General features: G+C 39.8%; 2 protein-coding genes across 2 annotated transcripts in view; one reads left to right on the forward strand and one right to left on the reverse strand.

The window, feature by feature from the left end:
- FNDC4 (fibronectin type III domain containing 4) overlaps positions 1-22632 on the reverse strand; it is a 48454-nt gene that overhangs the window by 22569 nt on the left and 3253 nt on the right.
- On the forward strand, positions 7588-20221 carry SPATA31H1 (SPATA31 subfamily H member 1). The gene is made up of 3 exons (XM_074341513.1): positions 7588-18133; positions 19520-19746; positions 20201-20221. The coding sequence occupies exons 1-3, from the start codon at positions 7885-7887 to the stop codon at positions 20219-20221; spliced, it is 10497 nt and encodes a 3498-aa protein (XP_074197614.1). The 5' UTR covers positions 7588-7884.

Here is a 22632-nt window from a genome sequence, read left to right on the forward strand (position 1 = left end):
ACAAAGTCCTTTCATTTTTTTTCTGAGAAACATTTCTCAAATGTAGCAATCCAGATTCAGTATCATTGTCTTAACTGGGATTCCCCTTGAACTATTTTCTAACTCATCTCCTACATTTTCCAGCATAGAGCATAGATCCTGGCTCTACAAAACAAAACTACAACGTATACCTTATAAAACCTCCCAAAGCTGATCGTGTCACTCTGCTAAAAGTAACTAAAGAAACAAACAAAATCTCTCAGCATCCCACTGCCTGTAAACTTTTGGACTCAAACTTCTTTCATTGCCAGAATTTGTTAAGTACCTTAGGAATTTAAGAATCATTTTGTCCCTTTTTCATAATATATAACAAGTGATTTTAGATAAATAGTATTTCATTTTACAGCGGCATGTTTTCTTAAAATTGCAAGGTTCATTTTAATATCGTCTTTAACAGTAAGAGATAAATGTTCATTTTTTCCCATATAACAAGTGATGCATGATAGTTAATTGACTTTAATTGTAACAGGTATGAATTTTTCCAGAACACTTATGTATAAGAAATGGCAAATGTATTTCTTTGTCTACATCAAATATAATCCAGCCTAAACCTCCTATCACTTAGATTTGAAAAAAGTCCAGTATCAGTTTTTCTTCCCCAATCTTTGTGTTATATAAGAACGCCAGAGTGGGTACAATTTATCCAGAACAGCAGGGGGCCAGGTCCTTAGCCATGGGAATAGCTGTAGCTTTTTTCTTTGCCATCTGAAGGCAAAAATTGTGGCTGTGAGCCAAGCTTGATCACAGAGACCTTTGCTAAGGCCCCTAGTCCACTATATCTGAGCTCTTAAGTAGGATCTGGAGGAATAAATTCCATTAGGCTCAGTGCCTCACTACCCTGCAGTGTACCTGCAGGGTCAATGTTGTTTCCCAGTTTCTTGGAGTCAGTTTACCTCTTAACTCCTGAAGCACTAAACACTAAACCTCTGGCACAATTCAGCTTAAAATCCCCCACAGGCCTAGTCTTATATGAAGGTTATCTCATATATTGAGGCAAGTCATGTGTTGTAGGTTACTGCCAATTTTTGCAGCACTGAAAAACTAACTCCCTGCTGTGGATTAGGAGAAGCAAAATGGTAAGAACAAAGGCCTGGCTACCTTCTTTGGTGAGGGGAAACATTAGTTTCTTTCCCAGAAGGATGCAGCAATAAAAACAAAATATATTGTAAACTACTCAGTGTCACTCTTCTACATGAAATAATAACATTTCTTAATACATATTTATTTAAGAAAAAGCTTTGTCAACAAATACACTTTTTATTCAGGTATACAGGTTTCCCCTGCGAGTCGAAAGCAGAGAAAGCCTATGAAACTTTTTGTTAAGCCAAAATGGCGTAAAAAGAAAGCAGCAATTACCCTAGGACACATCTTGCTAGCAGATGCACAAAATAAACTGAGATAAAGCACAGATGCTCACAGACACAGTTCAAAGCCACCATGGCTTGATGCTGAGATGCTGAGTGTAGTTCCCAGGGAAGGAGAATGGTGGTGCCATTCTCGCTGCTGGGAAGTGCGCTGCCTCTACAGCAGCTCACTGCAAAACAAATGAATTCTTTTGCCTTTTCTTCCCCCTCTTTTTTTTTTCATAAAAACAAAAATCCTCTTCGGATTTCTTTCAGTTAGCAAAAACAGGGACTAATGTAGGTCTTTCATAAAATGGAAGTGGCATAAAGCAAACTTTCAAAAAGTGGAGGATACCTGTAATTATATGCAGTAAAATGCACAGACCTTAAGTGTACAGTTTGGTGAGTTATGATAAGTTTATATACCCATTAACTAATGTCCCAATCAAGGAATAACATTGCCATAATCCTGGAAAGTTCCTGCATGTACTTTTCTAGTCTGCTCTCTTCCCACTCAAAGGCCACATCCATTCTGATTTCTATTGTCCTAGAGTAGTTTGGCCTATTCTTGAGACTTGTAACAATGGTATCATACAGGGTGTGTTCTTTTGCTTTTGGCTTCTTTTGTTGAGCGTGATTTTAAGATCCACAAATTTAAAATTAACAAATTTTAAAGTGACATTAATGTTATACTTGTTACTTTGGGGACCTAATGTATATTGAAACATAGAATGTAATTTACCTGTTGTGGCATAAAAAATAGACCAAAAGTTTGCTTTCTTGGCTCGGTGGCTGGAATTCTTGCATACTGCATTTCAAAAAAGCAGTAGTTTATTTTTTTGACTTCAAAAATTTGGTTATCTTATATGACAAGATAAAGTTTCAGGATTTTTCTCCTATTTAAAAAAAATTTTCTTGAAGTATAGTTGATTTACAATGTTGTGTTAATTTCTGGTGTGGTTTCAGGATGTTAACTGCAAATAACACACTGTTGATGTGGAACCCTATTTCCAATAGGAGAGGAATTGCCTGGGCATGTGGTATACATGTTTAATTTTAGCAGATGATGCTAAACAGTTTTCTAAAGTGATTGTATCAGTTGAAACTCCCATGAGTAGAGTATGAGAGTTCCACTTTCTTCACATTCTTGCCAACACTTGGCATTGTATCTTTTAAATTTTAGTCAATCTAATGGGTATGTTTGGTATTACACTGTTGTTTTAATGCACATTTCCCTGATGACTAATGATACTGAACAACTTCTCATGGTTATTAGTCATTTGGAAATCCTTTTTTTATGAACTGTCTGTTCAGTTCTCTTGCCTACTTTTAAAGATTGGATTGTCAGCCTTTTACTTATTGATTTATAGGAATTCTTTCAATATTATGAATATGAGTCTTTTGTGAGTTATAAATTCTCCCACTCTGTAGCTTACCTTTTCACTCATAATGGTGTGTTAATAAACAGAAGTTCTTAATTTTAATGAAATCCAATTGATCAGTTTTTGCTTTTATGGCTAGTGATATTTTTTGGTTTGATTCCAGTGTGAGGAATCTTTGCTGAGACTGTGATGATATTTCAGAACTTGATCATTTTCCAGTGACTTCAAATAGATGTTTAAATTTTTGTTTTTGTCCAGTTTTTCTAGTAGTTTTTGTTCAGAGGATTCACATTATGAACAGAAATCTTAGATTTTTTTCTCTCCATTTTCCCTCTTATACTACCTTGAAAGTTATGTACTGTTTCTGTTCTTTTAGTGGTTACTCCAGAAATTTCAGTGTGCATACTTATCCAAGTCTCTATTCAGAAGTATTTCATCAATGCTGTTAAGCTCATTCACTGAGGTTTTAATTTCAGTACTGCATTCTTAATATCTAGAAGTAACATTTGATAATTTTTCAAATCTGCTAGATCACTTTTTATCGTTTTCTGTTCCTTAGAAAAATATTTAAACTTGGGTTGGCTTTTATGTCTTTTAATGTAATATGCGTTGTTGTTTTCTAATCTGGATCCGATAATTTTAATAACTGACATTTCTGTAGGTTTGTTTCTGCTTCCTGTTGCTTCTGCACACGTGCTTATTTTAAAATATTTAACATTTCTAAAGTTGGAATGTGGCTCACAATTAATAGTTCATAATTTAATTAGCAGGATTTAAAAAAATTCTCAGTGGCATGTAGAATGTAGTACATTTTACAATTGGTAGCATCTTAGATTTAATGAAATGCAATATTCATAGTAGTGTTTTGAAGCCTAGGATGAAAATCTTCCTCAGAGAGTATCTCATTTGCTTTTGACTATGGTACCATCAATCCAGGGCCACTTTAAATTCATGGCTTGAGGGTTTTGGGGGACATGCAGATGATGTGAACTTGAGCTGCAAAGTACACAAAAATCAATCTGTAGTTACAACTTTCCAGGAGTTCCCTCCAGTTCTCTGAACTTCTCAGTTTCAAGGCAACTTTCCTTGCAGTTCCCTGGGATTAGGAGTGAGTGGCAGATTTGTAATTTTAAGGTTCCAGCTGGATATGGTAGGGTCTTCACTGGATTTTTTCCCCCCTTATAGTTTGTATTTTTGAAGTTTTCTTTAAGATGTTATCCTGTGCCCTAGGTCACAAAGATTTTCTCCTACTTTTTTTTGATGTTCCAGTCCAACCTTACAGATTTTAGTTTTTAAAATATATTTAAAGTCCACTTCTATAAGTAGTATTAAGAAGTGATCCAATTTTATTTTTCTCTTTATAGTGAGCCAGTTTTCTCACAATTATTTTCTAAAGAATCTTTTCCCCATTGATTTATGGAACTCCCTCTATCATATTAAATTGCTATATATATACAGGAGTCCCTCTTTGAGTTCTCTATTCTGTTCCATTGGCTTATTTGTCCCTGTTTTTATTACCACAGACTTGTAGTGTATCTTTGTTTTTGGTACAGCAAGTCCTTTCTTTGCTCTTCTTTTTAAGGTTGACTTAGTTGTTAGTGAACCTTTATTTTGCCATATCAATTTTAGAGAGTTTAACAGTCATTGAAACATTCCAACTGAAATTTGAATTGAGAATGCATTAAAGTATAATTTAATTTGGGAAGTACTGACATCCTTATAATTATAAATTATACCAACCAGAGCCTAGAATGTCTCTCCATTTATTCAGATCATCCTCTATATCCTTTAATAGAGTACTATAGTCTTCTACATGATAGTCTTCTGTATTCTTGGTTAATACCTTGACACTTCATCATTTTTATTGCTATTGTGAAGAATATCTTTTATTACTAAAATATTTTTCTAGTTTTTTTCTTTTTTCTGCAGTAGAGAAATGCTACTGATATTGGTAATTTGTTCTGGTATTCAGAAACCCTGGGGAATTCTTTTATTAGCTCTGATGGAGAATGTCTTTGATTATCATTTCAATTGCTTTCATACTTATTGGTCTACTCAAATAATTATTTCTTTTTGCTCAATTTTGGTATTTTATTTTTTTTCAAGAATTTAACCATTTCATTAGATATTTCACATGTATTAATGTCCAGTTATTCAAGCTGTTTTCCTTCTCCTTCCTCTTCTACTTCAGTTTTCAAGGAGATTTATAGTTACTTTTACCTTTGGTCCTAGGGGCATTATCAGCCCAGGACCACTTTTATTTTCAGTTTGAGGGTTCCTGACTGCAAAGTGAGTAGAAATTAGAATTTCAAACTAGTATGAGAATAGATTCTTGGTTAAAAATCTCAGAGAAGGCTTCTTTTCCCAACCCAGAGCTCAAACTTCCTTATCTGGTGAGCAGATTTTTTTCTAACCACATTTTTACCAAGTGTGTAGCAATTTGAGAATCCTGGCTTTTTTCTGGGGTCTCATTCAAATACCCATTTCACATGGGCCTTGTCTTTTGTCTCTATCTTGCTGTTAACCTAAGCCCCTCAGTGGCTGACAAAGCAAATGAGCTAAGCCATTGAAGTATCAACTTGAGTTTCCACTCTTGTTTTTCAGCATTGTCCTTATTTTTGGTCTGGAGATTTCCCTTAATTTCTTGTAAGGAGCTAAATTCTTCATTTAAAAAGATGTTTGTTGTATTTTACTCAGCATTTCCAAGTGTTTTGTAGTGGCAGATTATTTAGGTCTATGATATGTAAAGATCATTTTAAGGTAAATATATTGAAAGATCATTTGTACATTCATCAATCTGTATTTCAATGTCAGTTTTCCTTTTGCTTCTGTTTTTAATAAACAGTCCATTATGGACATAAATAATATATGGCTAAGCATAAAGTCAATTTAAAACTGTCTATAAGTCAAAATTACCACTGTACCTAGGATTATTCAACTAAGTAATAAACTGGGTTACTGAATCATGAGCATATTTGTGAATTCCCTAAATTGTTGTGTAGACCCTTTAAATACACCCTCGGAGACTGATGTCCTAATTTAAATGGAAGACATTTAAAAAAATGTTTTACTTGAAATAATAACAAATGTCGTACCTGCCTTTAAAATGACCTTGAACACCCTTGCAAAAATCCCAGGAGTTTACTAATTACTGGATAGGAAATTCTGACCTATAGGAAAAAATAAAAATCCCACATTATCTGGCATAATCTGGCTTCTACTTACCTTTTCAGCTGCATCTCTCACTACTTAACAAAAATGCACCTGAGAATCGTGACTCTCTAATCTTCTTAGTGATGTTCCCACTTGCCTAGAATGCTCTTTCTTCACCTAAAAACCTACTGATTCTTCAAACTCCAATACAAATGGCAACTTCTTGAGTAATTCTTCCCCTTTCTCCCAAGCAGTTAATCACTGTCTTCTTTATTCCCTCACACATATATTTCTGTTACAGCATTTACCACATGGTATTGTAACTTATCTGTTTAGACATCTGTTTTCCCTACTAGTTTAAGTTCCTAGAATACAGGGATCATATTTATCTTTCAAGTCCTAGCACCCCACACAATACCTAGAACTAGTAAGTACTCAATAAATAATTTGTGAATAAATGGATGAGGTAACTGTTGCTGTGGTTATGGATACCAACTCTATCAGTATTTGTGTCTATAAGATGAAATGTGCTTTCAATAAACCTAGAACATTACCTGATTTTATTTTTTCTTTCTGTGCCTTTCTAGACTTCAAAACAGCATAAATTGAAAAACATCCAGAAATTCACAGGTCAGAAAGATCCTATCCTTTACTCTTCAGGTCAAGGCTAATGACAAATCAACTGCGGGTCTGCTTTAGGACTCTTAACCTTTGATAACAGGTGGAAGGGGGAAGGTTAAAAAAGATTATGCAAAGGAAAGAAACATGCCTATTCTTTCTAGCTTCTCTATTTCCAAAGAGATGTAAATAGCTCCATAATTCTTTCTATGCTTCCTATCCTCACGCTTCCTTTCCTAATCTCCTTTAAGTGCAAAACTCAAAGAATTAGAAAAGAAACTTGGTGAGACTGGAGAATGGAAAAAGGGTAACTACTAAGAGCTTGGTGTGGGAAGTTTCAGTACCTTTTTTTCCCTACTATAGACACTGGATAATACACATCTTTTCCCCCAAAGATATGTGTTCTTTTGTTTCCCCCACTTCATCTCCCTTCTACCATGATTATTTCTGCTCTTTTCAATGGCTTACATCTACTACATGGTGAGGGCAGCATAGTATAGCTTTAAAAAACAAAATGAAACCTAGGTCAAATCCGAGCTCTTCCACTAATTAGTTTTATGATCTTAGGCATGGCTTTGCCTTTGATACCTTATTTGCAAATCAGGGGGTTGGACTAAGGTGATGTCAACAGTCATGATACTAATAGATTCTTCACCTCTACCCCCAGCTCCACAGTGGGAAGAAAATCTCAGGATGGGTTGCATTGAAGCTAACCTGACATGGTGAGTAAGGTCAGTCTTCACTGTGTTTATTTTTTCTCTCTTCAGCCTATGCTACTGATAAACTCTAAAAAAAAAGTTATAAATAAGAAACCTGGGACTCTTACTTCCCTCAGTATGATAGCTGTCTCCTTTCTAAGTTAAGTCACTCTTCTCATTGTTTTCCTTACCAGTACTTTAGTATAACTTCAGTTACATTGACATACTCTGTTGCATTCAGCTTTTCAGGACTCCCTGTGGGATGGGGCCAGGAATATTTACTCTGGTCAATGGACAGAAGTCTTCGACAGATCTTCCAACACCTGGAAAGTGCAAGGTCAGGTATTTCTGGGTGGGGATTGAAGGTGGTAGAATTTTCAAGAGGGAGGAAGGAGGGAGTAAAGGAGGGTGGGAGGAAGAGAAAGAGGGAGGGAGAGGGAGAAGAAAAATGGTTAATTTTGGCAGTGGGGGAAAGTTCTGGGTTCAAATGAATTTTAAGAACCACTGATCTGTGATCATTCTGATTGGAATAGGGACAAATGCCTCCCTTTGTCGTGGTGGAGGAATTCTTTCCATAAATAAGTAATTGCTGTTGAGGAAATTACTTTCTTTTTTTTGCTCTCCCTCAGGCCAAAACATTTTGTGTTTGAAATGGCCATTATCTTTCCCCTTTTCTACTTTTCCTTTCCCTACTTTTTCCTGTTTCAAAACAAATGGAAACTTTTCTCTTTGTTTCTTAGATCAAATCTTATGGAATCATGTTTACCTGAACCACAGGATATGATTTCTTCTTCTACCTCCTCTGTTTTTATGGAACAGGAGCCTGTTCTACCCTGTTGTGACTGTAAGAAGGCAAAACATTCTACTGACCATAGCATCTCCTCTGGATCATCCTGCAGCTCCAGCCTGTCACACCTTCCTGTCTTTTCTGAAGGAACAACCTGGCAATTCCGGAGCCACAGTTTACCTATTTTCCCCCAAAATCAACCTCCTGTGTTCAGGAACCAAGGCACATCTCTGCCTTCTTTCAGGCTCTCAGAGCTTGGGAAATCAAAACTTTTTCAGAATTTGGCAGCTCTTTCCCACTTAAGACCTGAAAGCACTTTTATCAATTCTCCTTTTGAATCCCCAGATCTCTGCAAACAACAGGAGAAAACAAAGGATGAGAGAAGGAGCAAGAGTCATTTGACATCAGATCATAGGCCAAATGCTATTTTCAAAGAGAGACCACTATTATCAGGATCAGCTCCAATCCAGCTCTCTCCTTTGGCTAGGTGGGAGTTAGAGGGACATATGGCTTGGAAGGTTTGTACTTTGCGGGAACAAACAGTGCCTCTGCCTGTGAGGGAATCGTGGGCGATGCTGAATTATTTAATTGAGGTACAAGGAGGAGTCCCTGAACCAGAGAAACCTATGCCCATTCATCAAAGCACTGAGCAAAGTATCAACAATGAATCCCCAGACCTTCCATCATTTCAGCTCCATGTAAACATTGGAGTGGAATCTGGATTAAATAGAACAGAAACAAAAATTTCACAGACTCTTATCCCAGGTAAGCAGTCACAACCTGGGGATGGCTCCCAAATCCTTGGATCCAGGCCCTTAATGACATCAATGGGCAATCTACCTCCCAAAAGTTTAGGAGTTGACGTAATTCAAGAGGAAACCACTTTACTGCAGAAGGACCCAAAACATGTGCTAGAGCTCAGTATAGAGCAGAGGGTCATAGGTCTTCCAGAAAAGAGGATACAGCAGCATAAGACCCAAGTGACTAATGTGGAGTTGACCCCACGGCTACCATATCAAGTCACAGATAGCATAAAAGTAACTCCACTGGCATTACTTCAAGTCATGGATTCAATGGGGATGATTCCAGAGTCACATTCAGAAGTAATAGAATCTGTGGGCTTGTTCCCACAGCCACCAAATGAAGTTGTGAAACCAATGGAAGGGATGGAAACAGTGATTATAAGCCGAAAACCATCATGTCAAGTCACTGAATCAGTGGAGGTAACCCCAAGGCCTCAGCAGCAAGTTATGGAATCAAGGAAGATAATCTCAAGACCTCTAAGTCAAGTCGTAGGTAATGTGAAGGTAACTCCTGTAGCACTGCTTCAAGTCATGGATTCTATGGGGATGATTAAAAAATCACATCCACATATCATAGAGTCAGCGGGAATGACCCCAAGGATGCAATATCAAGTCATGGAGTCAGTGAAAAGGACTACATTGTTGGACCATCAAGTCATACAAGCAGGAAAGATGAGTCCAAGGCCACAACATGCAGTTATGGAAACTATGGGAATTACCCCTGAGCCACAGCATAAAGTTATGGAATCAGTGGATGTAGCATCAAGGCCACAAAGTCAAGTCATAGAACCACTGAAGACTACTCCAGGGCCAATATGTCAAAATACAAAATCACTGGAGATGATCTCCAGGCCATTGCATCAAGTGATGGATTATACGAAAGTAACTCCAGTGGCACTATTACAAACTATGGATTTCATGGGGATAATTCCACCAGCACAGGCACATGTTATAGAATCTGGGGGTTTGACCCCAGATTCACAGTCTCAAATTGCAAATATGACCCCAAGGACAATTCAGTCAGATGGTTTGACTTCTTCTAGCTCTCCTACTACTGTTGGTCCACCTGGAATGGTAGAAGCTGTGGACTTAACTCCAAAGTTACCACCTAAAGTTATGGAATCAGTAGGGGTGGTTCCAATGTCATCACATCAATCCATACATTCTCCAAAGGTAACACCAGCAGCACTGGGGTCACCCATGGTTATGATCACAGCACCAGAGTCACAAGTTGCAGAAACTCAGGATTTGACCCCAGGGCCAATATCTCAAGTAAAGGAATCTCTGGAGTTGACTCCTGGGTCATGCCTTCAAGTGCTAAACTCTGTGGGAATGACTCCACAACCACAACATCAAGACACAGAATCTATGGCATTAACCCTAGGGCAACCTCATCAAGTCATGGAATCTTCGAGGTTGACTCCACGGCATCAAATCCTGGAGTATCCAGAGATGAGTCCAAAGCAAAGCCATCAAATCATAGAAACTATGGGGTTGACCACTGACACAAGGCTACGAAAGAAGAAATCTGTAGAGTTGACATGGTCACATCATCAAATAATGGAATCTTTAGGGCCAATCCCAAGGTCACTGTGTCAAGTTACAGAATCTATGGGAATGAACCAAAAGCCACCTCCTCAAGTCACAGAATCTGCAGTAATGTCTACTACATCACTGCTTCAAGGTGTGAAATATATGGGGATGAAGCCAATGCCACAACTTAAGGTTACAGACTCTATGAAGTTATCCCCAGGATTGCAAAATTTGAAATCTGGAAAACTGATCTTTGGACCAGAGTTGCAAAGTACAAAATCTGTAGATGTAACCACAGATTCAATCCTGCAGATGGCAGGATATGAACAACTGATCCCAACTATGAACTCTATAGAACTGGCCCCAGAAATACAACTGCAGAGTATAAAACCTGATGAGTTGTCCCCCGTACCACAGCTGCAAAGTGGGAAATCTGTGCAGTCAGCCCCAGGGTCTCAGCTTCAAGGTGTGAAATCTATCCAATTGACCCTGGAACCACAACAACAAAGTGAAAATTTTGCTGAGTTAGCCAAAGTACCACAGTTGCAAAGTAGGGAATCCATAGATTTGGCCCCTAGTTCACAGTTGCAAGGTATGGAATATGTTCATTTGGCCGTACCATCAGAGTTTTCAGGTATAAAAACTGTGGAGTTGACCCTAAGACCACTACAAGAAGATACGAAATCTGTGGAGTTGGCCCCAAAGCTGTGGTTACAAGCTACAACATCTGAGGAGATAGCCCCAGTACCATTGCTTGAAGATGTGAAAACTCCTCAAGTGGTAGAATGTAGAAGGTTGATTCCTGAGACACAGGTAGAAGGTATGAAATATGAGGAACTGATTCCAAAGGCACACATTCAAGCAGTAAAATCTGTAGAGCTGCTCTTCAAACCAGATCATCAAGCCACAGAACCTGAAGGATTGACCCTGTGTCATCAAACTTCAGAATCTTTAGGGATAATCTCAGAGCCAGGATATCAAGAAACAGAAGCAAAGTTGATCTCTGACACTTGTCACCATGCAGAAAAGTCTGTGGGGTTGATACAATCATCTTTAGGAACTACTCCAGGGCCACTGAGCCAAGCTTCAGAATCTATGCAGATGAATTCAGTGTCATTCCAAGGTAATTTTGAGCCAATGCTCCAAAGTGTAAAAGCCATGGGGGAGATTCCAGTGTCACAGTACATAATACAAGAATCTCTGGAATTAGTACCAGGATCAGAGATGCAAGGTATGAAATCAAAGGTGTTGACCCCAGAGTCCCAAGGTATGAAGGTTGTTCATCTGAATCTAGGACCATATTTAGAAGTTATGAACTGTGAGGAGCTGATCTCAGAACCACAGTTTCAAAATGTGAAATCTGTGCCATTGACCTCAGAACCACATTCGGAAAGTATAAAACCTAAGGAGTTGACTCTGGGGCCACTAATGCATGATAATAATTTTGTGGATTTACATGCACCACTAGAAGAATCTAGTAGGTTAATTCCTGAGGCACAATTACAACATGTTGACTCAAGAAAAATGATCATGGAACCACATTTACAAGGGTTGAAATCTGTGGGTCTAACTTCCAGACCAAGGCATCAAGACATAGCACCTGAAGAGTTAACTTCTGAGATCTGGCCACAGGAGGAGGAATCTGTGAAACTGATCCCACAACTAGTCTTAGAAACTGCTGGAGTGATGCCTAGGTCACATTTTCAAAGTTTTTCAAAGATGACTCTAGGTCAAGGCTATCAAGACACAGAAACTGTGAGGCTGACTTCTGAGGCTTTGCTCCAAGCAGCATTAACAGAAAAACCAACAGGTCAAGTTATAGAATCTGCAAGGATGACTCTAAGGCCACATCTTCAAGTTACAGAGTCATCAGAGATACCCCTAAGGTCAGAATATGAAAATACAGAAACTGTGGGGTTGGCAACGTTTCAAATTGAAAACATCCAGGAGGCAATGCCAGTACCACCATATTCAGAAAAAGGATCTCTGGAGTTGACTTTAGGACAAGGGATGCAACATGAGAAATCTGAGCCATTACTGCAAAATTTGAAATACGTGAAGTTAACCTCTGAGTCAGCCCCATTAATGGTAGGATCTAAACAGTTTATTACAGGACCAAAACCACATGTTACGGAGTTGACCCTAGAATCACAGCTCCAGGGAGTAAAGTCCAGGCAGTTGGATACAGAGCCAAAATTACAAGATGTGAAACATGTTAATTTAATTCAACAGTCAACTACTACTGGAGTGGTAGAATCAGAGAAGCTGATACATGAGCCCGTGCTACAAAGTATGATATCAGAGGAACTGACTAAAGGGGCACAGCTCCAAGGTGTGAAATTGACCCTAGGGCCACAGTTGCATAGTGTTAGATTTTCAAAGTTGTCTCCAGAGCCGCCACTTCAAGGAGAAAAACCTATAAATTTAATCTCAGGGTCTCCACACTGTGGTGTGAAATCTGATGAATTGACCCCTGGTCCCCCAATGCAGGAAATAAAATTGTCAGATTTTATCCCAGAGCCAGAGCATCAAAGTGTTGTATCTGTACAGTTGACTACAGAACCACAACCTCAAAATTTGAAATTTGTGGAACTAAACTCAGGACCATGCTTGCAAGATGTCAGATTTTCTGATTTGACTCCAGAACCAAAGCATCAAGGTTTCAAACATGTGCAGTTTATACCAAGAACACAGCTTCAAGATATAAAGTCTGTAGGATTTGTAACAGAGTCATCTTTACAGTTAAGTCAAGGGCTCCCAATTGAAAATATGAAATCTGTTCTGTCTATTGAAGGGTCACAGTTTCACAGCATGAAATCTGTGAAATTGATCTCAGAACTACAGTTTCAAGGTGTGAAATCTAAGGAACTGAATGGAGGGCCAAGGCAGAAAGATGTTGAATTTTCTGAATTGACTTCAGGGCCAAAGCTTCAAGGTGTCAAATTTGGGAAGCAAACCCCAGGATCACTGTTTCATAGTGTGAATTCTGTGGAGACGACTGTAGAGTTAGGGCTTCAAGATTCTAAATTAACAAAGATGTCTCCAGGTCTTCAAGGTATGAAACAGGTGGGGCCATGGCTACAAGATGTCAAATTTTGTGATCTGACATCAGGAACTCAACCTCAAGGTGTGAACTTAACCTCAGAGTTAAACTCAGGGCCACAATTACAATATGTGAATTTTTTTGAGATGACCCCAGAGCCAAAGATGCAAAGAGTAGGATCAATGGAGTTGACCCCAGGACCTGAGGAGCAAGGGGTTAAGCCTGAGATGCTAGTATTGAAGCCACTGTTTGAAGGTGTAAAATGTGTAGCAGTAGACCAAATGTCAAGCTCTGAAGGTGACATTTCTTCTGAATTACCCTCAGAGCCACACATACCAGATGCAAAATCTATGGAGTTGACTCCTGGGCCACAGTTGCCAAGTGTAAACTATTCTGAGTTGACCACAAGACCACAGTTACAAGTTATGAAACCTACTGAACTGATCCATGGACCACAGTTGCAAGACGTAAAACCTATGGAATGGACCCCAGTCTCAAAGCTCCAAGGTTTACAATCTGAGGTACTAATGCCAGAGCCACAGCTGGAAGATATGAAATCTGTGGAGTTCACCCCAGGGCCACATTTGAGAGGTATGAAATCTATGCTGCTAACATCAAAGCCACAACTGGGAAATGTCAAATCTATGGTGTTAACTCCTGGGCCACAGGTAGGGGATGTGAAACCAGTAGACATGACCCCAAGTTCAAAACTTCATGGTTTAAAATCTGAGTTGTTTATCTCAGAGTCACAGTTGGAAAATGTGAACTCTGTGGCCTTAACTCCAGGACAATGTCAAAGAGGCATGCAATCTATGTTGCTAACTCCAAGTCCACAGCTGGAATGTAAGAAATCTGTGGTGATAACATCAGGGCCACAGACAGAAGATGTGAAATCTGTGAAACTCACCCCAGATTCCAAGCCTCAAGGTGTGAAATCTATTGAGTTGGCTCTGCATTCAAGAAATCAAGAATTAGAAACTGTGAAGATGGCCCCAAGAACACAGCTGCAAGATGTGAAAACTGTGGAACTGAAACTTGGGCCAAAGAAGGAAGATGAGAATTCTGTATTTTTTGCACCAGAGTCATTGCTCCAAGGGCCTCAAATGCAAGGCATGAAACCTTGGGAATTGACTGCAGAGCCACAAATGCAAGATATAAAAAATGTGGACATTACCTCACGTTTAAAGCTTCAGAATTTAAAACCTGTGGAAAAGACTCCAGATCCAGAGCTGCAAAATGTAAAATCTGTGAAGCTGACCCCAAGGCTAAAGAAGCAGGTAGTAAAATCTGGGGATGCAACCAGAAGACAAAAGTTTCAAGGAGTGAAATATGTGGATTTAGCCCCAAGGCAACAGTTTCAAAGGATGGCACTTGAGAATTTAACAACTGGGCCAAAACAGGTTGGTGAGATATCTGGAATTTCACTAGAGCAGCAATGTGTGAATTCAGAGCAACTGAAGAAAGGATCTAAATCAGAAGATGGAAAGTTAGTAGATCTCAACTTTGAGTTACAGTTGAAAGCCAAGAAATCATTTGAATTGACTGCAGAATCAAATATTCAAGGTGTAAAATATGAACAGTTGGAACTTGAACCAGAGTTGCAAAGAAATAAATCTCCCAAGTTGACCCCAGGGACACCATTGCACCAGGTAAAATCCTCAAAGTCAGCCTCAGAACCACAGCTTCAAGGTGCGAAAACTGCTGAGTTAAAACAAGAGCCACAGCATAAAAACATGAGATATGTTCAGTGGATACCAGGGCCTGAGTTCCAAAGTGTGAAATCAATAGGATTAAATCTTGAGTCACAATCTCAAGGTGTCAAATCTGTAGAGTTGAAATCTTCAATACAGTTAAGAGATGTGAAGTCATCTGAATTGCCTCTAGGGTCAAAAATTCAAGGTGCAACATGTATGGAGTTCAACCCTGAGCAACAGTTGCAGAGTGTAAAAACTCCTACGTTGTCCCCAGGACCACAACTGCAAGAAGGGAAATGTTTGGCATCAACCTCAGAGCCACAGCTTCAAGGTGTGAAAACTGTGGAGCTAAACCAAAAGCCACAGCTTAGAAGTATGAGATCTATTCAATGGAAGCCTGCACCAGTGTTTAAAGGTGTGAAATCTCTGCTAAATCTTGGGTTACAATCCCAGTATGTCAAACCAGCAGAGTTGAAACCTTTGATACAGTTGAGAGATACAAGGTCATCTGCATTGACTCCAAGGCCAAAGCTCCAAGATATACAATCTTTGGCATCACTTGAAGAACCTCAGCCTCAGGGTGTCAATTTGAAACCTTGTCTACAGTTTAGAAATATGAAATCATGTGATCTGACTTCCAAGTCAAAGCTTTGTGATATAAAATCTATGATGTTCAAATCTAGGCTTCACTTGCATGATGGGAAATCTCCTAAGTTGACCCCAGGGCCACAGCTTCAAGAAGTGAAATCTTTACAGTCATCTCCAGGAACACAGCTTCAAGGTGTGAAGTCTCCAGTGCTTACACAAGAGCCACAGTTTCTTGAGGTGAAATCTGGGGTATTAAGCCAAAGGTCACAATTACAAAATGATAAAACTATAGAGTTGAACTTCCCACTACACTTGAAAAGTATGAAGTCATCTGAGCTGACTCTTCAGACAAAATCTGAGGATTTTGACTCCAGGACACAGTGGCAGGGCCTAAAACCTTCTAAGTCACCACCTGAGACAAAGCCCCAAGATACAAAATTTACTGAGTTAAACCCTGACTCATGGTTGCAAGATACAACATTTTCCAAGTTGACTGTGGGGACAAAGATTCGAGATGTCACATCTACAGATTTCAACCCTGGGTCATTGTTACAAGATGTGAAATCTCCTGAAGGGACCTCAAGGACAAAGCTTCAAGATGTAAAACATAAAGAATTCAGCCCTAGTCCCCAGTTGCAAGTTCTGAAATCTTCTGAGCTGACCCTGGGATCAAAGCTTCAAAATGTGAAATTGGTGCTCAACCCCGAGCAACAGTTGCAAGGAGTGAAATCTTCTAAGTTAGTCTCAGACACAAAGTTTCAAGATGTGGAATCTGTGAAGTTCAAACCTGGGCCACAGTTGCAAGATGTGAAATCTTCCAAATTGATCATGGGTGTAAAGCTTCAAGATGTAAAATCTATGAATTTCAGGTCTGGACCACACTTTCAGGGTGTGAAATCTTCTGAAGTGATCCCAAGCAAAAAGCTTCAAGGTGTGAAGTCTGTAGAACTGAAACCTAGTCCAAAGTTACAAGGTGAGAAATCTGATTTGACCCTGGGGAGGAAGTTTCCAGGTATGAAGTCTGTAGAGTTGGACTCAGGCCCATGCTTACAAGATATAAAATGTTCTGAGCTGATCATGGGTATAAAGCTTCATGATGTAAAATCTAAGGGGTTAAGTTCTAGACCACACTCTCAAGATATGAAATCTTCTGAAGTGATCCCAGGGACAAAGCAACAAATGAAATCAGGGTTCAATTCTGGACCACAGGTACAAACTAAAAATTTTTCTGAGTTGATTCAAGGGATAAAGCTTCAAGATGTGAGATCCTTAGAGTTCAACTGTGGTCCCAAGTTACAATGTGGGAAATCTTCTGATTTACCCCAGAGGAGGAAGCTTCAAGGTGTGAAATCAATGGAGTTTAACCCTGGACCACAGAGACAGGGTGACAAATCTGATTTGACGCTAGAGTGGAGTCTTCAGGATTTGAAATCTGCTGTTCCACAGCTGCAAGGTGTAACATCTTCAGAGTTGACACCAGAAACAAAGCATCAAAGTGGAGAATCTGTGGAATTCATCACCAGGCCGGTGTGGCAAGATATGAAACCTTTTGAATTGACTCTAGGTACAAAGGTACAAGATGTGAAATCTTTGGAGTTCAACTCAATCCCACAGTTACAAGATAGGAAGTTGTCTATGTTGATACCAGAGGCACACCTTCAAGGTGTGAAATCTGTGGACTCTTTCAACACTGCGGCAAAGTCACAAGAAGCAAAATCTTCTGAGCCTATAAAACTTCAATTAACAAAGTCTGCAGGGGTCATCCCTGGCCTAGAATTTCAGGGTGCAAAACCCTGTGAGTTGGCCTTGGAATCAAAGATTCACAGTGGGATATCTTCTGAGTTCAATGCTGGAAAGCAGTGGCAAGATGAGAAATGTTGTAAGTTGAATCCATGGCCAGAGCTTCAAAGTGTAAAAGTCACGGTGTTCAATCCTGGGAAACATTCGCAACATATAAAATCTTCAAAATTATGCAAAGGGACAAAGCTTCAAGATGTGAAATCTATGGAATTCAATTCTGACCAACAGTTGCAAGATGTGAAATCTTCTGAGTTGTGCCTGGGAACAAGGATTCAAGATATGCAATCTTTAGAGTTCAATCCTGGGCCACAGTTGCAAGAAGTAAAATCTGAGTTGAGCATGGAAATGAAGCTTTCAGATGATCAATTTCTGGAATTCAAGCATGAGCCTATATTGCAAGGTGGGAAATGCTCTGAACTGAATCCAGGGCCACAGCTTCCGTGTATAAATTATATGGCATTTGACACTGGGCCACAGTTGCAAGTTATGAAATCTTCTGAATTGAATCCTGATCCAGAGCTTCAAGGCAGAAAATCTAAAGTGCTCTGTGTTGGGCCACATTTGCAAGGGGTGAACTCTTCTGCATTCATTTCAGAACCAAAACTTCAGTGTGTAAATTCTACTGGTTGCAACCCTGGCCCACATTTGCAAGGTATGAATTCTTCTGAATTAACTTCAGGTTCAAAACTTCAACATATAATGTCTTCTAAGTTGAATTCAGGGACAGAGATTCAATGTGAGACATCTATGGTGTTCAACCCTGGACCACATTGGCAAGGTCTGAAATCTAAATGGATTCCAGAGTCAGAGTTTCTAAGTGTAGCACCTATGGAATGCAACCCTGGGCCACAGATGCAGTATGCAACTTCTTCTGAGTTGAATATGGAGCCAAAATTACAATGCTTGAATTCTATGGGGTGCAAAAGTGAACCACCCTTGCAAGGAGCAAAATCTTTTGAATTGACTTCAGGGGGAAAATGTCAAGATATGGGGTCTGAAGTGAATCCAGGCACAGAGAATCAACGTGAGACAGCTATGGTGTTCAACCCTGGACCACACTGTCAAGGTATAAAAACTGAACTGATTCCAGAATCAGATTTTCTAAGTGTAGGACCTACAGAATGCAATCCTGGGCCACAGATGCAGTGTGAAAATTCTTCTGAGTTGAATCCAGAGCCAAAATTACAATGTTTAAACTCTATGGGGTGCAAATGTGGACCACCCTTGCAAGGAGCATCTTTTGAATTGACTTCAGGAAAAAAATGTCAAGATGGGGGATGTGAGGTGAATCCAGGCCCAGAGAATCAATGTGAGACATCTATGGTGTTCATCCCTGGACCACACTGTCAAGGTAGGGAATCTGAATTGATTCCAGAATCAAATTTTCTAAGTGTAGCACCTACAGAATGCAACCCTGGGCCACAGATGCAGTGTGCAAATTCTCCTGAGTTGAATCTAAAGCCAAAATTACAATGTGTAGATTCTGTTAAGTGCAAACTTGGGCCACCATTGCAAAGTGTAAAATCTCTTGAATTAACTTCAGGGACAAAATGTAAAGGTATGAGATCTTCTGATTTGAATCCAGGTCCAGAACTTCAAGGTATAAAATCTGTTATGTTCAGTCCTGTGCAGCATTTACATGATGTAAAATGTGAATTGACTACAGGGACAAAATCTCAAGGTATAACATCAACGAAGTTCAACTCTGGCCCACAGCTGCAAGGTGTCAATTCTTCTGAATTGAATTCAGGGTCAGAGCTTCACTGCACAAATTCAGAGTCTAATCCAGGGCCACAGATGCAAGGAGTGAAACCCTCCCAATTGAATCCTATGTCAGAACATCACAGTACAAAATCTATGTTGTTCAACTCTGAACCACGTTTGCAAGGTGTAAAATCTTCAGAGTTAACTCCAGGGACAAAGTTTCCAGAAATCCAATTTGTGGTGAACCACCTTGGGTCACAGGAACAAGTTGTACAGTCTGTGTTCACTTTGGGCCCTCAGTTAAATGGTATGAAATCTCTGTTATTTTTACCAGAACAACTGCTTGAAGATATGAAGTCTGTGAAGATGAACAAAGAGCCATTGCTTTGTGATGCAAATTCTATGAAATTGATTTCAGACTCTGAGCTGAAGAACCTGAAATACAAAATGTTTGCACTAGAGCCATGTTTTCAAAAAGTGAAATCTGTGGACTTAAATCCAGGGCCACATCCTCAAGGTACAAATTCTGAGGAGTTTCCCTCACATCTTAGGCAGCACAGTGTAAGATCTGTGGTGTTTGCACCAGAGCCATGTCTTCAAGATGTGAAATCTCTGGAGTCAAAACCAGAGCCACAACCTCAAGATGTGAATTCTAAGAAATTGATTTCTTGCCTCAGGCAGAAATCTGTATTGTCTATATCAGAACCATGTTCACAAGATGGAAAACCTATGAAATCAAACCTATTGCTGCAACCTCAAAGTGTGAATTCTTTAGGGTCGTCATCATGCCTCAGGTCACAATGTGTAGACTCTGAGGTCTTTGCACCAGAGCCATGTTTTCAAGATGTAAAATCTGTAGAGTTGACACTAGGGTCCCAACAACAAGGTATGAATTGCCAAGAGGTGACTTTAGGATGGCAAGGTGTGAAATCAGTAGCATCGGCAACAGAGTCAACTAAGAAGTCTATAGCAGGACCAATGTTGACTAATGTCAAATTTTCAAATTTGTCTCCAGAATCACAGCAACAAGGTGTGAAATATTTAAAGTTTACTCCAGAACCAAAGTTGCAAAGCATAAAACATGTAAATTCATCTACAGGGTCTCTGCAGCAAGTTATAAAATCTGCAGAGTTAACAGCAGAGTCACTGTTTCAAAGAGCGAAATCTGAGGTTCTAACTCCAAGAACAAACTCTGAAATCACAGATTCCTCTGAGATAACCCCTAGGCCAGGGCATCAGTTTGTAGTACATGCAGAGATGATCCCAAAGCCAAGGCATCAAGTCCCTAAATCTGTGAATTTGATTTCAAAACCAATTTATCAAGTCAGAGATTCTTCAAAAATGGCACAAAAGTTGGCACATCAAGGCACAGAAACTGTAGAGAAATCTGTGAAGTTGACCCTGAAGCCAAAAGGTAAAGTCATGCAATCTTCAGGAATGCCTCTGAAGCTAGATCTTCAAGTACCAGAATCTGTTGATCTGACTCTAGTACTAAGGAATCAAGGTTCAAAATCCTTAGAATTAACCTCCAAGAAGGGCAATAAAATCCCAGAAACTCTGGAGTTGGTCTCTCAGTCAGGGCCTCAAGTTAAGGATTTGGGGGAGTTACATACAAGGCCACTGCAGCAAGTTGTGGAATCTGACAGGATGACCCCAGAGCCCAAGCATCACATTTCAGAAACTATGGGGTTGACCTTTAAAGCAAAGCTTCAAGGGGAAGAACTTCTTGGAAAGACCCCAAAGCTAATAAATAAAGCCACTGATGCAGAGAGATCTTCAAGGCCCTATCCTCCATCCCTAGAATCTGTGGAGGTGATCTCTGAGAAAAGACTGCAAAGGGAAGAGTCTGTAGTGTTGATTACAAAGTCATCACATGATGTCCCAGAATCTTCAGAGGTGACAGAAGGGCTAAGATATCACATTTCTGAATCTGCAGAGTTGACTTCTGAGACAGGACTGCAAGTAAACAAATGTAAGGAGTTGACCCCAAAGTCATGGTCTCATGTAGGATCTTCAGAGATAACATTAGGTTTAGGACATCAAACCCCAGAATCTATGGGTTTGACCTCTAAGCGATTCCTAAGGGGGAAATCTTTAGAGTTGCCCCCAAAGCAAACAGGTCAAATTGCGGGACGTGCAGAATCTACGGAGGTCACCGCTGAGACATGGCAGCAAGGGGAGGGATCAATGAGGCTAACACAATCGCAGAATAAAAGTATGAAATATTCAGAGACAGCCCCAGCACCACTGGGTCAAATTACAGAATTTACAAGGATTAGTCCAAAGCCACAAGATCAAGTCACAAAATCTACAAAGACACAGCTTCAAGTTGCTCAAGCAACAGGGGTAAACCCAGTAGCTCCCCCTAGAGTTGTTGAGTCTGTCAAAGTGACTCCTGGGCCACCACTTCAAGCTGTGAAGTCTGTGACATCATCATCAGGGCCAACCTCTCAAATGGTAGACTATGTTCACTTGACTCCAGAACTACAAAATGTGAGACTGCCAGAGTTTACCTCAGGGCTACGGAGGCAAAATGCAAAATCTAAGAAATTAATCACAGAACCAAAGCACCAAATGTTGGAAACGGATTTTACAGGGTTTAAAATAGTCCAGACTGTGGGGCCACCATTTGAAATTGTGAAATCTGAGGAATTAGCACTAGGGCCAGTTCCTCAGATTGCAGAACCAATAGGAGTAGCTCTAGGATTAGGGCACAATGTAGCAGATTGTTTGCATTTACACCTGAGGCCACATCTTCAGGAACCAGTAGAACCTGTAGAATTAACTCCAAAGCCAAATTCTGAAGTGAAATCTGTAGGATTAACCTCCCAGCCAACATCTCCATTCAAGGAACCTACAATGTTGACTCATGAACAAGGGCTTCAGGCTGTGAAATCTATAGGGATAAAATCAGGGCCTCAAGTCATTGAATCTGAGGATTTGAATCTAGGACAGGTGTATCAGAATAGGGAACCTGAGGACAGCTCATCAGGAGAAGAGTTACAAATACAGAATTTTTTCTCTAGGTTTCTACACAACTCTTCAAACTCACTCATCTCAAGTTCTGCCAGAACATCTGAATTAGGCCCTTGGGATTCTGAGATGTCAGAAGTGTCAAGATTGTTAGATATAAAAAATCTGGAGACAGATATTTTGCAGCCTGAGGAGTCTTTTATAGACCTTGCTATGATACAGTCTTCAACTCTTCCCTTGTCTTTTCATAACCAAACCTCTGATAAGATAGCTAACACTGTGAAAAGCCCAAATTCTGTGGTCCCAGGAGTAGATGTCATATCTAAGGAAAGGACTCAGAGGAAGCAGGTGGAGGAATCAGGGAGCTCACTCCAGAGTCTGTCTCAGCATCCACCACCAAACTGGAGATCACCATCTAGGACCTTCCAGGCAGGATCAGGGGCTCAAAGAGGCCTTACCTGGTCTGCCCTGGGC

Source organism: Camelus bactrianus, chromosome 15, assembly GCF_048773025.1.
Source record: "Camelus bactrianus isolate YW-2024 breed Bactrian camel chromosome 15, ASM4877302v1, whole genome shotgun sequence".
In the NCBI taxonomy this organism is placed as follows: Eukaryota; Metazoa; Chordata; class Mammalia; order Artiodactyla; family Camelidae; genus Camelus; species Camelus bactrianus.